At 39.9% G+C, this 14,464-nt stretch overlaps 1 protein-coding gene across 1 annotated transcript; it reads right to left on the bottom strand.

The window, feature by feature from the left end:
- Positions 1–826: 826 nt before the first annotated feature.
- LOC132180737 (uncharacterized) lies at positions 827–10,852 on the bottom strand. Its single transcript, XM_059593655.1, has 6 exons — positions 10,763–10,852; positions 10,591–10,680; positions 8,014–8,122; positions 5,920–6,011; positions 1,673–1,778; positions 827–1,214 (listed from the first exon to the last, which is right to left on the bottom strand). The coding sequence occupies exons 1-6, from the start codon at positions 10,802–10,804 to the stop codon at positions 1,090–1,092; spliced, it is 564 nt and encodes a 187-aa protein (XP_059449638.1). The 5' UTR covers positions 10,805–10,852; the 3' UTR covers positions 827–1,089.
- Positions 10,853–14,464: the final 3,612 nt, after the last annotated feature.

The raw sequence follows: 14,464 nt of genomic DNA, 5'->3' as shown, positions 1-14,464 counted from the left end.
TAACCCTTTCTTAGTAGGGTTGACGTTGTCCTGAGGAACATGTAGTATAATAATAGTGCCTCACATATTGTTGCATACTAGCTGTCTGACCGACGTCGATCACAGGTGGCCCACACTACTAACAAAGCCATAATGATGACCCATCTTTTTGTGGTACAACTATAACAAATAACCAATAAATCCAAGGCCACACAATAAAATTAGCACTTTATAACCATAGGGTCAAGGGTCGAGCTCATATAATTGTAGTCCACACTGAGAGTCAATATGTTTAGCCTTGTTACCACCTCTCAGCAGAATCAAATCATATTGACCGGACCAAATTATGCGCAATGGAAGCGTGATTTGGTTAAGATGCTGATGGCTGAAATACATTTTTTTTATTTTTTATTTATGTTGTCCCAGCCTTGCTCAAGAGAACAAACGACATGATCACTTGCAAAATGAAAAATGCTACATCTTGACATCTCTGTAGATGTACACCAGCATGACATACAAAACTTTTCAATCGCCTCAGACATGTTGGCTAGTCTGAAGAAGTTTGGTGAACAAGGTTGTGCTGCTAGATAGAACACGACACAGAGCCTAGTTGATACAAAAAGTAGAGCTTGTCCCTTTCGTGATCATATTAAAAACACCGATTTCAAAATACGCCCCGGCGAGCAAGTAATTTGGATTATGGTTCTAGGTTAAGCATAACTCAATAAGTAATGATAAAGAGCAGGATTTCCTGGTCAATCACTGACTGGTTAAGTGATTTTGATGAGGAAAAAATAAAAAATTTATTATCAATAATACCATTAGATATTACGACAAGAGAGAGAGAGACAATAAAATAGTATAGCACAATTTAAGTAGCTAATCACTGCAAGTATTTTTAAATTAAATCATCTCAAACTTATAAATTTCAACATGATACAGATTTCTCTCTCCACCCACTTTCAAGTTGAGAAGCACACCCATACTTTATAGTTAAACATGGAGCTAGGATTCAAGATGCTACTCAAAACCAAACCCATATACAACCCATGGAAAGAGGATCAAACATGAGTTAGGTTAAACATGGTTTTAACCTGCTTAAAACCAAACTCATACATCTGTTTTCTCCCCCATTTTCATATCAGTTGAGTTATATGCAGCATCAGCCGAAGACGTGTCAATATCATTCAGACCCAATTCCTCGTTCTGCTCCCACGACCTCTCGTATTCTTCGACTGGAGACAACCAATTAAGTATTATATGATAGAACAATCAAATCTGTATATTGCAGCAGAGCATTGCATAAACAGTCCAATGCATAACTAGAAGCAGTAGGCACTACAGAAGCAAAAGAAGGCTCCTAATTCCCAACCCTACCCCACTGTCACACGTCTAAAATATGGCAGTGTAAACTTAATCTACTTGGTCTCTGTATTATAATAGAATATACTGAAAAATACAAAAGAAAAAAAGCAGAATCTTCTCTAGATGTGGAAAGCCATCTCATTTACATATCTCTATGGTTTGATCATGAACAGACTGAACTGAACTGAACAACTAAAGATATCTCCATTCAACAAAAGCATTATCAATCCAGGTGAACCCTCAAATGGGTAAGTTTCTTTTACCATAGGTACTATTATTAATTATGTTTCAACAGCATGGTCTGAGATTTGTGGGAACCAAAACTTACATGTCATCTGATCGTCATCTTTGATATCCTCAGTCACTGGTGCGACAAAAGAATTTGCTAAAGCATCATCTAGTATTAAGGTCCAAGGCTCTTCCAAGCTCAGAAGCTGCAAAATAGTAAAGCGTTGCAGTAGTGAGACAGGGTAAAAAACGGAGTTGCCAAGCCATGAAGGATTATGTTCCAGAAGAACATATCACCATGCAATTCCTTTTTAGTATCAACAACTATTGCAACAAAGTACATCTAGCAAAATTCTTTAAAGCATCATGACCATCAGAGCCAATGTTCAAATAACATACATCATTGAACTTATTTTTGCAAACAGAAGATGTTCAGTCAGTATGTTCGTTGTTGGAGGTGATTTTGACATTTCAACACCAAGTCAGACTACATCTTTGAAAATTTCAAGCTTGCCCAAGGTACACTTTAGTAAGCTATTTTGAATCTGGGATCGTTTTGAAAAGAGAAGGAAAAAAGAATTTGGTTTGCCATGTGAATACAATTTTTTTTTTCTTTGGGGGAGCTCATGAATTCACAACTTCACCCCCCACGCTCGTGGAGGAAACTGTGCTCTTGGAGTAGGAGCTCATTAGCTACTGATTTTGCATACTAAAGATTCATATCATGTACTCAACATACAAACCTAAGATCAATATCTTCTTTTAAATATTAATTTTTAATATTTCCAAAGAGGCTCCAAGAATGCTTCCTTAAAAATACTAAGATTTTCAGCAACCAATAGTTCTGCAGAAAATTAAAAGTGTAGGGAACAATAAAGAGATGGTGCCAACTCTTACTTAAGGCTGTGCATGTGTTTCGATGCAAAATGGTTTCCAGTGAAAATAGTTTTGGAGAAAACAACTGGTTTTCCATTGTTTTGCGAAGACCTGAAAATAATATCGAAAATGTTTTTTGTTGTTTAGTTGGTATAATGAGGCTTGGGAGTTACGACAGAGTGGGGATCATGGCCAACAGTTAGAGGATGGCACCAGAAGGAAGGGCACTGGGTTCCTTTGTAAGGATGGGGTTAGACAAGCTCCAAAAAATGACTTACACGTCAAGAGGCATAAGTCATTTCCCCCCTACAGTGACAAATTTGCTGTTGGCCCCAAAATCATTTTCTATAACCAGTATTTCCACCCACACAGAACACCGAAAAATGGAAAAAATATTTTTCTGCAAACATTCTATGTCAAAACAAACGCAGCCTAAAAAGATAAAATGTAAGGAGACTTGTCCAACTTTGCCCATTTCTTTTTTTTTTTTTTGATAAGTAATGATTCATTAAAGAGCGTAGAAGGGCGCAACCTAAGTACACAGGAAGTATACAAGAGAGCGACTAAGTAGGAGAGAAAGAAGAAGAGAACATAATAAGAAAATCAGAAAAATTGATCACTATGGGAGCAAGCCAGCCTGTAGTCCAAGTGAAAAGCGTATACAAGAAGAAGTGAACAAGATCCTCTAAATTCCTCGACATATCCTCAAAACATCTAGCATTCCTTTCCTTCCAAAGGCACCAAAGAAGACATAGAGGAACCATCTTCCACACCACAGCGCTACGGGAATTTCCGCCCGACCACCAGCTAGCAAACATCTCCTTAACGCTTCTAGGCATAACCCAACTCAAGTTGAAACGAGAGAAGATAACAGCCCACAAAGTGCGCGCAACCCCACAATGAAGAAAAAGATGATCCACCGACTCCCCTTCTGATTCACACATACAACAACGATTGATGACAACAATACCTCTCTTCCGGACATTATCCAAAGTGAGAGCTTTCCCAAGGGCAGCCGACCAAGCAAAAAACGCCACTCTAGCAGGAGCCTTGGTGTGCCAAATACTTTTCCAAGGAAAGAGGTTGGGCTCTTTATGGACAAGCTTCCTATAAAAAGAGCGAACCTCAAACTTCCCTTTTCTAGAGGGAATCCACCACATCTGATCCTCCCCTTCCTCACACATCGGAAGCGAATACAAGAGCGAGAAAAGGGAGGCTAAGACCCTCTCCTCCCAATCATGAATACTACGAGTAAAGGTAACATTCCAAAGAACCATACCATTAGAACTCTCCCTGACATCCGCAATGGAAGCATCCTTGTTCCTAGCAATATTGAAGAGACCGGGAAAAGCATCCTTGAGAGGCATCTCACCACACCAAACATCCTCCCAAAATTTGACTTTCGACCCCGACCCAGGAACAAATCTAGTGTGGTGTGATAGTGGAACGACCTCCAACCCCTACAAATGTATCTCCACAACCCCACCCCATGCGTTCCACGAGGAACTTTAGAACGCCAACCGCCCCAAAACACCCCATACTTAGCCACCATGATTCTTCTCCACCAAGCTCCTTGCTCGTTTGCAAATCTCCACAACCATTTTCCCAAAAGAACTTGATTGAAAAGCCGCAAGCTCCGGATCCCTAGACCACCCTCAGAAATCGGAGAGCATACCATATGCCAACTGGCCAAGTGGAGCTTAGGCTCATCATTGAGCCCACCCCATAAAAAGTCCCGTTGAATCTTCTCAATGCGATCCACCACAAAAGCAGGGATAGGAAAAAGAGACATGAGATAGGTAGGAAGATTGGATAAGGTACTCTTGATGAGAGTAAGCCTGGCCCCCTTTGACAAGTACAATCGTTTCCAAGGAGCCAACCTTTTAGCAATCTTCTCCAACATGTCTTCCCATATAGCCAAAAGCTTGAACGAAGCCCCTAAAGGAAGACCCAGATACTTCAAAGGCAAAGAACTGGTGCCACATCCCAGAATACCAGCCAACTCTCCTACCTCAACCGCATCTCCAACCGGGTTTTTATTCATTTCTATTCACACTTTCCCACTATTCTATTCTGTTAACCACAACTCCTATGCTTAGAATTTTCATTTAATCACACCCTTCCATTCGTACACGTTTAGAAAATTGCTAAGGTAATTGTGTTTCATGATAGTCATGTGGTTAACTAATCAATGAGCAAATGACGTGTTTTGAGGGGAGAAAAAAAAAGAGTGCATATTCGTATCATTATCTCATCTATCAAAGCTAATTCTTATAAAGAAAGCGGCAAATATCAAATAACCATTTTGTGCCTTGGCCGATTTTTATTTTAAAACCTTAGTTGTTAATTTTTCTATTTCACTAACTTAGGCTATCCCACTTTTGCAATGTGCGACCTTCATCCAATTTTCAGTCAAATTGATAACAAAAATGCTGGGAAATTACAATTATACCACATTAGATGAAAAACTAAAGAAAAAGCAAAAAATAAAAAATATATAAAACAATTCTAGCTGTGGCTGGGTAGGCATGATCCTACCACAGTGGCTATGGTGGTCAACCTCCATGGCCACCATGGAGGTGGCCATACAGGTACTTCTATGGTAGAGCTCCATGGCCATGGCCATGGAGGCTGACCACCATGGCAGTGGAGGGCCATGGAGGCCCAATCTCCATGGTGGCCACCATGGCCATCTCCACGGCTGCGGAAAACCATGGTGGAGGTCCAACCTTTTTTGTCTTCCCTTTTTCTTTCTAATTTTTAATTTTCATTTCATAGTAGGGGATACAATTGTAATTTCACATGCCCTCTGTTATCAATTTGGCAGAAAATGGGATGAAAGCCATGCATTGCAAAAATTGAATAACTCAAGACAGTGAAAAAGAAAAAAAGGTTTCTAAATCAATCAAAGCACAAGATGGTTATATGATATTCCCTAAAAAAGAGATTATAATTTCTATCAATTATTCTATATATAAAAAACAATGGTGTAAAATATTATTCCAGGTTGTGGGTTCCACCAATGAGCTTTAGCTCAAATGGTATTTCCTCCCTTTGTAGCAAGGTGGAGGGTGAGGTCATGTCAAAAAGTAGTTTACCACTCAAAAAGTATTAATCCAGGTCATGTGTGCGACATACTAGTTTCTTAGTTAAATGGCTGCCATGTAATGGAAGGGGTGCCATTAAACCAATCATTTAAACCATTAAAAATTAGGGGAGTGGGATTAGAAAAGACTCGAAGTTACAGGGGGATTGGCACAGTTTATCCTAATTATAAACAGTTTGCTGCCCACAATCCTGAAAGGACTAGATAAAAACAGGAAGGGCTTCAGACAATAGCCATTGCACTTTACTACCAGGTTGGAATCATTAGTTATTGCATCACATTGACTCGTGTACATGGTCATTTATGAAGCTCAACCTACATTACCACTTTCTAAATCAAATTTGTCCAAATTCATGCTCTGGTACCTTGTTTAGCCTCGCTTTGAACTCTTGCCACTTGGCCCTTTTAGAATCATCAAGACTATCTCCAAGCGTAAATCCATGCACTCTCTCAAGACCTGCACATGTAAGTTACATAATTTAAAAACAAAGCATCAACCAAAGGATGTAGGCCCCGTTTGGCAACCCCTTTTTTCCCCTCAACACTATTGATGCACCATTTCCAAAAAAAAAAATCAACATCAAAACATTCTCACTTTTTTTCACTTTTTATATCACATCATTCACTTTTTATTACTATTCAAATAAAAAAATCACTACAAAACAAAACTTTCACTTTTCAATACAAAAAATTGAAAGCTTTATACTACATCAAGCATTTTCAACTACACTAATAAAGGCAAAAAAGCTTTGCCAAACAAGGTCATATACCTGCATATAATGCAACAAAGGAAAAGGGGGGCCAACAAACCGAAAAAAAAAAAAAGGCTGAGTGCCAAACTTGTTGGACAAAATAAATCAAACGCATTGCATAATATTGATCTAAATATTCAAAGACATTTCACAACATTTTGCAGCCAAGATTCCATACCTCAATGTTTTTTTTATTATAGTGCTAGGACATTTCAAACAATTTCAGTGAAACATTGCTTCAATGATAGAAATATATCATAAATTTTTGCTTCAGAACCTTACATATACCAGAATATTGTAAATAGTTATCAGCAGTCACCTTAATCAGGTTTTTTATGAGCTGCCTGTTTCTGCCTTTCTTTCTTTTTTTGATTGAAGGTAGAACTTGTGCATCTATCGGTAGGTTGTAAGGTGTAGGTGGGGGTTTTGCTTGGGGTCTATTTTGGCCTATTGTGGGGGTTTTCTTTTTTCTTTTCTTTTTTTCTTACTGGGTATTTAGGGCCACCTCACGCTTTTAATAAAATTAGGCATTACTTATAAAAATAAAAATAAAAATAAAATAAAATAAAATGAACTTGTGTGTCTATCTTGTACAAAATCTTATGATATCCCCGTAGGCAGCAACTACACTTTGTCTAATAACTGTGACCCTCCAGCGTTGTCCAAAATTGACAAGTTCCTTCTCTTTCTTGAATGGGAAGCCCACTTTCCTGATGTTTCTCAAAGAAGGCTCCCTAGAGATTTTTCAGATCACTTTCCTTTATTGCTTAACCACAATGTTGTCAGTAGGAGCAAAGGGTATTTTTAAGTTGAGAATATGTGGCTAAAATTTGACGGTTTTGCACAAAGGTGAAACAACAGTGGTTGTCTTATAGATTTCAAGGATCCAATAGTTTTGTCTACCCCCAAGGGGTTGGCCTAGTGGTTGAGGCTTGTGGTCTTAGGGAGTATCACCCCTTAGATCCCAAGTTCAAGACTTGCTAAGTGCAAACTTTTCCTTGAGGCCACACCCTCGGTGTAAAAAGCTAGCGAGTTACCCTAATTCGTGTAAAGAAACTTTCGAGAGTGCGGTGCACGGGTTCAAGGTCTACTCTGCAGGGGTTGGTCCGAAGGGCCTTGCCTTGTTGAGGTTCCTCATCATAAAAAAAAAAAAAAAAGTTTTGTTTACCAAAATCACAAAGGTGGGCACAACTTTGAATGAGGCTTTGGTTGCCTTTTCAAATAGCTAGATGCTTGACTTTTTGAAAATGGGCTCTTATTTAGTACATCCCAGGAAGAAATGGAGGATCCTCCTTTTGGGATGGAGTATGTAATTTTTCCATCTATTGAAGTCTTCAAAATGAATTCTACGATGCAAATATATAAGGCACAAAAAGCATTTGAGGCATCAATTTTCACAAGCCTCTTGAGTTAAGAGGTGTGCACCATAGAGGACTGTTCAGCACTTCAGCACTTCAAGGCATTCTCAGAATACCTTGCATCGAAGCACACCTTAGGTGTGCCTGAAGAATACTTCTGAAGATTATGATCTAAAGAACACAAAAGTGTAATACCACCATCAATTCGTAACCCAAAACAAAATTCTCAACCATAACAAATTTGGGCTGAATCAATTCAGGGTAACAATATCTCAATCAACTGAAATAGTCCGCATATGCATAGAAAATATGGAATGAAAAAGAAAAGAAGAGTAGACATGTTACTCACTTTCACTAATTTTTGTAATCAAACCTTCAACAGTTGTAACAACTCCTCCCAAAGTGCCACTAGCCAACTCCAAGCCAAGCTCTGGGACCTCCACACTTGCAGTATCCGACTGATACAACCCAATGACTTTTTATCAGACAATATTTTGTAGCCTTCTACAAACAGGTCTAAAAGGAGAAGAACAGAATTCTGTTTCCCAATTTCAGTTCAAAAAGATTTACAATTAAATAGCAAGAATAAGACAAAAAGAAACAGAAAAATGTGAGTTTAGACTTTACTTCAAGGAGATATAGTATATGATAACCACAGTTATACATACAATGCTGGTGTACCTACGTACTTACTTGAGTTTCTTTTCTCTAACTTTAAAATTTTATTTTATTTTTTTTTTTTTTTTGATAAGTAAAAGTATTATATAACAAGAGCGCAGAGGGGCAGATGCGAGCAAAAAAATATATATGCTGTTAGGAGGGAGCATGGCTAGGATAGATCCAGTTCAGGGCAAGGATAATACTGTTTTGAACCAATCTTTCCCTAGCCAAGAAGATTTCAACGAGAAGGTTAGACCGAGAATTGCTGAAATTTCTTCTCTGGTCGGGCATGAAGAACAGGTCTGTTGTCCTACAGATGAACCACTTCTGCATTCGGAATTGGTTCTCTATGCTATGCAGGGGAAGAGCCTATCTTACCCCCTTGCGACCATTGAAGAGCCAATGTTTCCCGCATACGATTCTTTAGATTGGGTGCTGCAAAAAATTAGGGACTTTCGTCACTTTGTGGGGGTCCTGTGAGGGGTTTGAGGAAGAGCTGATGGCTTTGCTCACTGCCATCTCAAAGTGGACCATAAACAAAAGGCTCTAATTAGTTCTTCTTTTTCTCTTTCTAAATCAGTGAGTAGAGGGGACCATGAATTGAAGAGGTTATCTTGTTCTATGAATTACAACATTAAGGGAGGCATTTCTAACAGACGTAGAGGTAAATTAAGAAACAAAAAATATTTAGGAATGTGAGACGGTTGAATGAGAGGGATAAACGGCTGAGGTAAAAGGAATTTACTCCGAGATTGGAAGGCTTGTTTGTCTTCAAGAAACTAAATTGGAGTTTTTGTCTAGGGCTGATGTGTGTAGTTTATAGGCTGTCTACATGTGGACTAGTGTTACTTGGGTTCAAGAGGGGCTTCTCATAGGATTTTGTTAATGTGTGATGGTAGGGTGGTGGAAAAAGTTGCGGTGGTATTTACCATAACTTGTTCCTTCAGAAATGTTTCTGATAACTTTGCTTGGGCTTTCGCGGGTGTTTATGGCCCTAATATCGATCATGAGAGAATGTTGCTTTGGGATGAACTGGCTGGGTTGCTTAGTTGGTAGAATTTACCGTGGTGTATTGAGGGTGATTTCAATAGCATCCGCTTTCCAAGTGAGAGATCATGCAATTCCCATTCTTCCCCTCCCATATTGGAGCTTTCTGAATTTATTTTTGAATAGGGTCTTATGGATATCCTTCTTGTAGGAAAAAACTTCGCATGGTCTAATAACCGAGATCCTTTGTTGTGGTCCAAAATAGACAAGTTCCCTCTCTCCCCTGACTGAGAAACCTAGTTTTCAAATGTTTCTCAGACGAGGCTCCCTAGGTTCTTATCAGATCACTTCACAATGCTGGACTGTGGTGATGTTAATCAGAGAAATTTATAAAAATCGAAGGCAGCCCTAAGCATACAGGTTTTATTTCTTTTGTTCTTTTTGCAGATGGTACTTAAAGTTTGAGAATATGTGCTTAAAGTCAGGGTTTTGTGGAAAATGTTAAACAGTGAAGGTTGTCTTCTAGCTTTCAAGGATCTCGAAGTTCTATCCTGGTGCGTAAACTGAAGTTTTGAAAGTGGATTTGAAAAAATGGAATGAGGTATTTGGCAATGTTGAGAAGCAGAAAAAGCTCTTTTTAGATGTGCTCTCTAAGGCCTGATGTTATGGAAAAGGAAAGACCTTTATCTGACGATGATAAGTTGAGAAAGGCTGAGATTATTAGGGAGTTGAATAGGATTACTCTATTGGAAAAAGTAAATTGGAGACAGAAATCGAGGGCACTTTTTCTGAGGGAGAATGCATCATTTTTTTTCACCGTATGGCTAACTTTAATAGAAGAAATAACTCCATTGAATCTTTAGAGGTTAATGGTTTGTCGTTTCTACAATTTTTTCACACTACAGGATTTGAACTCTCAACATGACCAATGGGAATATTAACATTCCCTGCTCAAACTGATCCAAATTTTAGCAGACCCCAGATTTGTCATCTTCTTGTGTCTAAAACTCCTTACATCCCACAACTCACTTTGATATCCCCCTCCATGGCAAGTCTTTCTGTTTCCTTTCAACAAATTCCTTTCCTTTATATTATATACTCTTCACTAATCACTTTAAACATAGGATACTATGGTGAGGTACAAAAGATAACCACCGAACACCCAGTAAAATAAGTCAGTGTGGCTACACTGATGCCACATAAAAATCTAACTGGTATGAAAGCACATTCTATGCATTGCACATAAACCAGCAAAATTCAGATAACAATCATGATGAACCTTTATTAGATCACGGCTTAGATCACTGATGTTTTTCACAGTAAGAGCAATTCTCTTCCCTTTTTCAGGAATTCGCCCACCAGGCTTCAACTGCATAAAAGAGTATGATTATCACCAAAAGAAGGAAATTAGAAGAAAAAAAGAAAAAAAAGTGTAGCAAATTACTACAAACCTCAGAATTGCGGTAACCACAAGCATCACAAGTGGATGCCATGACGATTACTTCTTGGAAGTAGGGAATCTCTGTTTTGGTTAAGATCAACAAAATTCATTCTAAGGGATACACAGAGTTCAAAGCCATGGAAAAAATTCAGATTGGTTAAATTGTAAAATTGAAGTGATACTGAACGCTGAACTGAATTACACGTGATTTGTTAAAGCATCCAAGCCAATAGCTTAAAGCTATCAGGTGGAGGGGCCCAACTATAGAAACCAACAACTAAGCCAAACCTAACCAATATGGGATAAATTACCCTCTCTCATCTCCAGGCCCAACAAAAGCCAAAACCAACACAAACAAGCCCAATGACCCAAATGAAACCTCAACAAAGGCAAACATGCTTGATACATGAGGTCCACAAACAAACAAACAGGGATCAATGTTAAAACCTCCAACCTAAAAGCTTAAGCTATTGCATGGAGAACCCCAACTACTTTATAAACCCACAACCAAGCTCAAATCTACCCATTGTTGGATCATTTTTAGCATAAGTCCCAAATTTAAGATCAGACTTGGATTTGACAACACTGACAACTCCTAATGGCTATGTTCAGACTAAAACAAAAACATGATGTAATAGCTAACTTTTCTTTTTTTTTGATAAGTAATCATGATATAAAAAAGCGCAGAGGGGCGCAACCCATATACACGGGAAGTGTAAAACAGAGAGCGCCTAGGAGGGGGAGAAATGAAAAAGAAAATCAGAGAAGCTAATCACTAAAGGAGCTAGCCAAGCGGCCGTCCAAGAGTAAAGCGTAAATAAGAAGAAATGAGTCAAATCCTCTATGGTCCTAGTGGAATTATCAAAACATCTAGCATTTCTTTCACTCCAAATACACCACATAAGACACAGAGGGATCATCTTCCACACAACCGCACTTCGAGTACGTCCTCCCGACCACCAGCTAGCAAACAAATCCCTCACCCTGCACGGCATGACCCAATGCAACCCAAATCGCTGAAAAATCATGTGCCAAAGAGCACTCGCAAGCTTACAGTGGAGAAGAAGGTGATCGACTGACTCTCCGGTCTTCTTGCACATACAACACCACTCCATAACCACTATGTTCCTCTTACGCAGCATATCATGAGTCAAAGTTTTGCCCAAGGCCGCAGTCCATCCGAAAAAAGCCACCCGCTGAGGCGCCTTAGTACGCCAGATGCTCTTCCAAGGAAACTCCTCGTGAGAAGAAGAAGACAAGGCCTTATAGAACGACTTAACCTCGAACTTGCCTTTCTTGGAAGAAGACCAACAAATACGATCTGCATTGCCTAAGGAAACCTTGCAAGAATACAACCGATCAAAAAAAGGAGAAATCAAGTCCATCTCCCAATCTTGAACCGATCGCACGAAAATGACATTCCACTCAACCACCCCATTCCTCCCAATAAAATTATCCTTCACCCAAGCTTCCTTGTGTCTAGCGATACTGTATAAGGATGGAAAAGCTTGCTTCAAGGAGTTGTCCCCACACCAAATATCATGCCAAAATCGAACTTTCGAACCCTCCCCCACCTCAAATCGAATACCTTTGGCAAAGAAATTCCACCCTTTACGAATATGCTTCCATAGACCCACACCATGAGGGCCCGAAGCCTCCTTCGTGCACCACCCACCTTCTTGATCTCCATACTTAGCTTTGATCAAATTACACCAAAGAGCCCCGTTTTCATTTGCGTATCTCCAAAGCCATTTCCCCAATAGAGCTTGATTAAACTGGTGCAACTTCCGAATGCCAAGACCACCATAACGAAGAGGGCTGCACACTTGGTTCCAACTTACAAGATGCAACTTGGGCTCATCTCCCATTCCTCCCCACAAAAAATCTCTTTGGACTTTCTCGATCCTTTTAGCTACACTTACAGGAATCGGAAACAGAGACAAAAAGTAAGTCGGAAGATTAGCCAAAGTGCTCTTGATGAGGGTTAAGCGACCTCCCTTAGAAAGATACATTCTCTTCCAACCTGCCATCTGACTCTCCATCTTTTCAATCACTTCATTCCACATGGCCGTATCCTTGAAAGAAGCCCCAAGAGGGAGACCCAGATACTTCATAGGCAACTCGGCAACACTACACCCAAGGATGTTAGCTAAGCCCCCAATGTTCTCCACCCCACCAATGGCCACAATCTTTGATTTTCCAAGATTCACTCTCAAACCCGAAACAGCTTCAAAACATAAGAGGATGAGACGAACATACCGGATTTGCTCAATAGAATCTTCACAAAAGATCAAAGTGTCATCCGCAAATAAGGAATGAGAGACCATCAACTCCGACAAGACCCTATTTCCCACCGAAAACCCAGTCAAAAGGCCTTGATCAACCGTCGCATTCACCATCTTACTCAAAGCCTCCATAACAAGCACAAACAATAACGGTGAGAGAGGATCTCCTTGCCGGATTCCCCTCGAGCTGCTAAAGAAACCTTCCGGAGAACCATTCACTAGGATGGAAAATTTTACCGTCTTAATACACCACTCTATCCAAGCCCTCCACCTCCCACCAAACCCACATCTATGCAGCAAATACAAAACAAAGTCCCAATTTACATGGTCGTAGGCCTTTTCCAAATCCAACTTACAAAGAACCCCTGGGACCCCTGATTTCTTGCGACTATCCACACATTCATTTGCAATAAGAACGGAATCTAGGATTTGCCGACCCCCAATAAAAGCATTTTGAGAAAAGGAAATGACCTTACCCAAAACAGTTTTCATCCTATTGGCAAGAACCTTAGACACAATTTTATACACCCCTCCCACTAGGCTAATGGGCCGAAAGTCCTTCATCTCCACCGCATCCGCCTTCTTTGGAATCAAAGAAATAAAAGTTGCATTCAAGCTCTTCACCATTTGACGTCTACTATGGAACTCTGCAAAAACCGCCATAATGTCTTGTTTGATAACTCCCCAGCAAGCTTGAAAAAAAGCCATGGAAAAGCCATCTGGACCCGGAGCCTTATCACCATTCATGCCTTTTACCACCTCCCAAACCTCCTTCTCCTCAAACTCTCTTTCTAACCAACTATTATCCTCCTCATCTATGGACAAGAACTGCTGGTTATCCATTCTAGGGCGCCAAGAGCTTTGTTCCGAATAAAGAGATTGGTAATACTGCACTATGTGTTCTTTTACCTCAACTGGATCATCGGATAAAGCGCCATTAATACGAAGCACTTCCACCCGATTGTACCTCCGGTGAGAATTAGCCATCTTGTGGAAGAAACGAGTATTACGATCCCCCTCCTTGAGCCACAAAGCTTTCGATTTTTGACGCCACTGAATCTCTTCACACAACAAAGTATTCTCCAACTCTTTCAACTTGTCCGCCTTCCGGATTTTCTCCTCTTGATCTAAGCCTCTCGATTCTGCCAACTCATCCAACTCCTGGATACCTCCCAATAACTCCTTCTTTTTCCTCCCAATATCCCCAAAGACCTCCTCATTCCACTTTTTCAAGTCCACTTTAAGAGATTTTAATTTACTAGCAAGCACAAAACTAGGCAAACCCTCAAACAAATACGACCCCCACCAAGAAGCAACCTTATCAACAAAACCCTCTGCCTTAAGCCACATATTTTCAAATTTGAAACCCTTCTTACCTCCACAAGGAGTCCCGCAATCCAACAATAATGGGAAGTGATCCGAGAGCA

The sequence above is a fragment of the Corylus avellana genome, chromosome ca5 (genome assembly GCF_901000735.1).
Source record: "Corylus avellana chromosome ca5, CavTom2PMs-1.0".
NCBI classification, from domain to species: Eukaryota; Viridiplantae; Streptophyta; class Magnoliopsida; order Fagales; family Betulaceae; genus Corylus; species Corylus avellana.
This window is presented reverse-complemented; position numbering and strand designations above follow the sequence as displayed.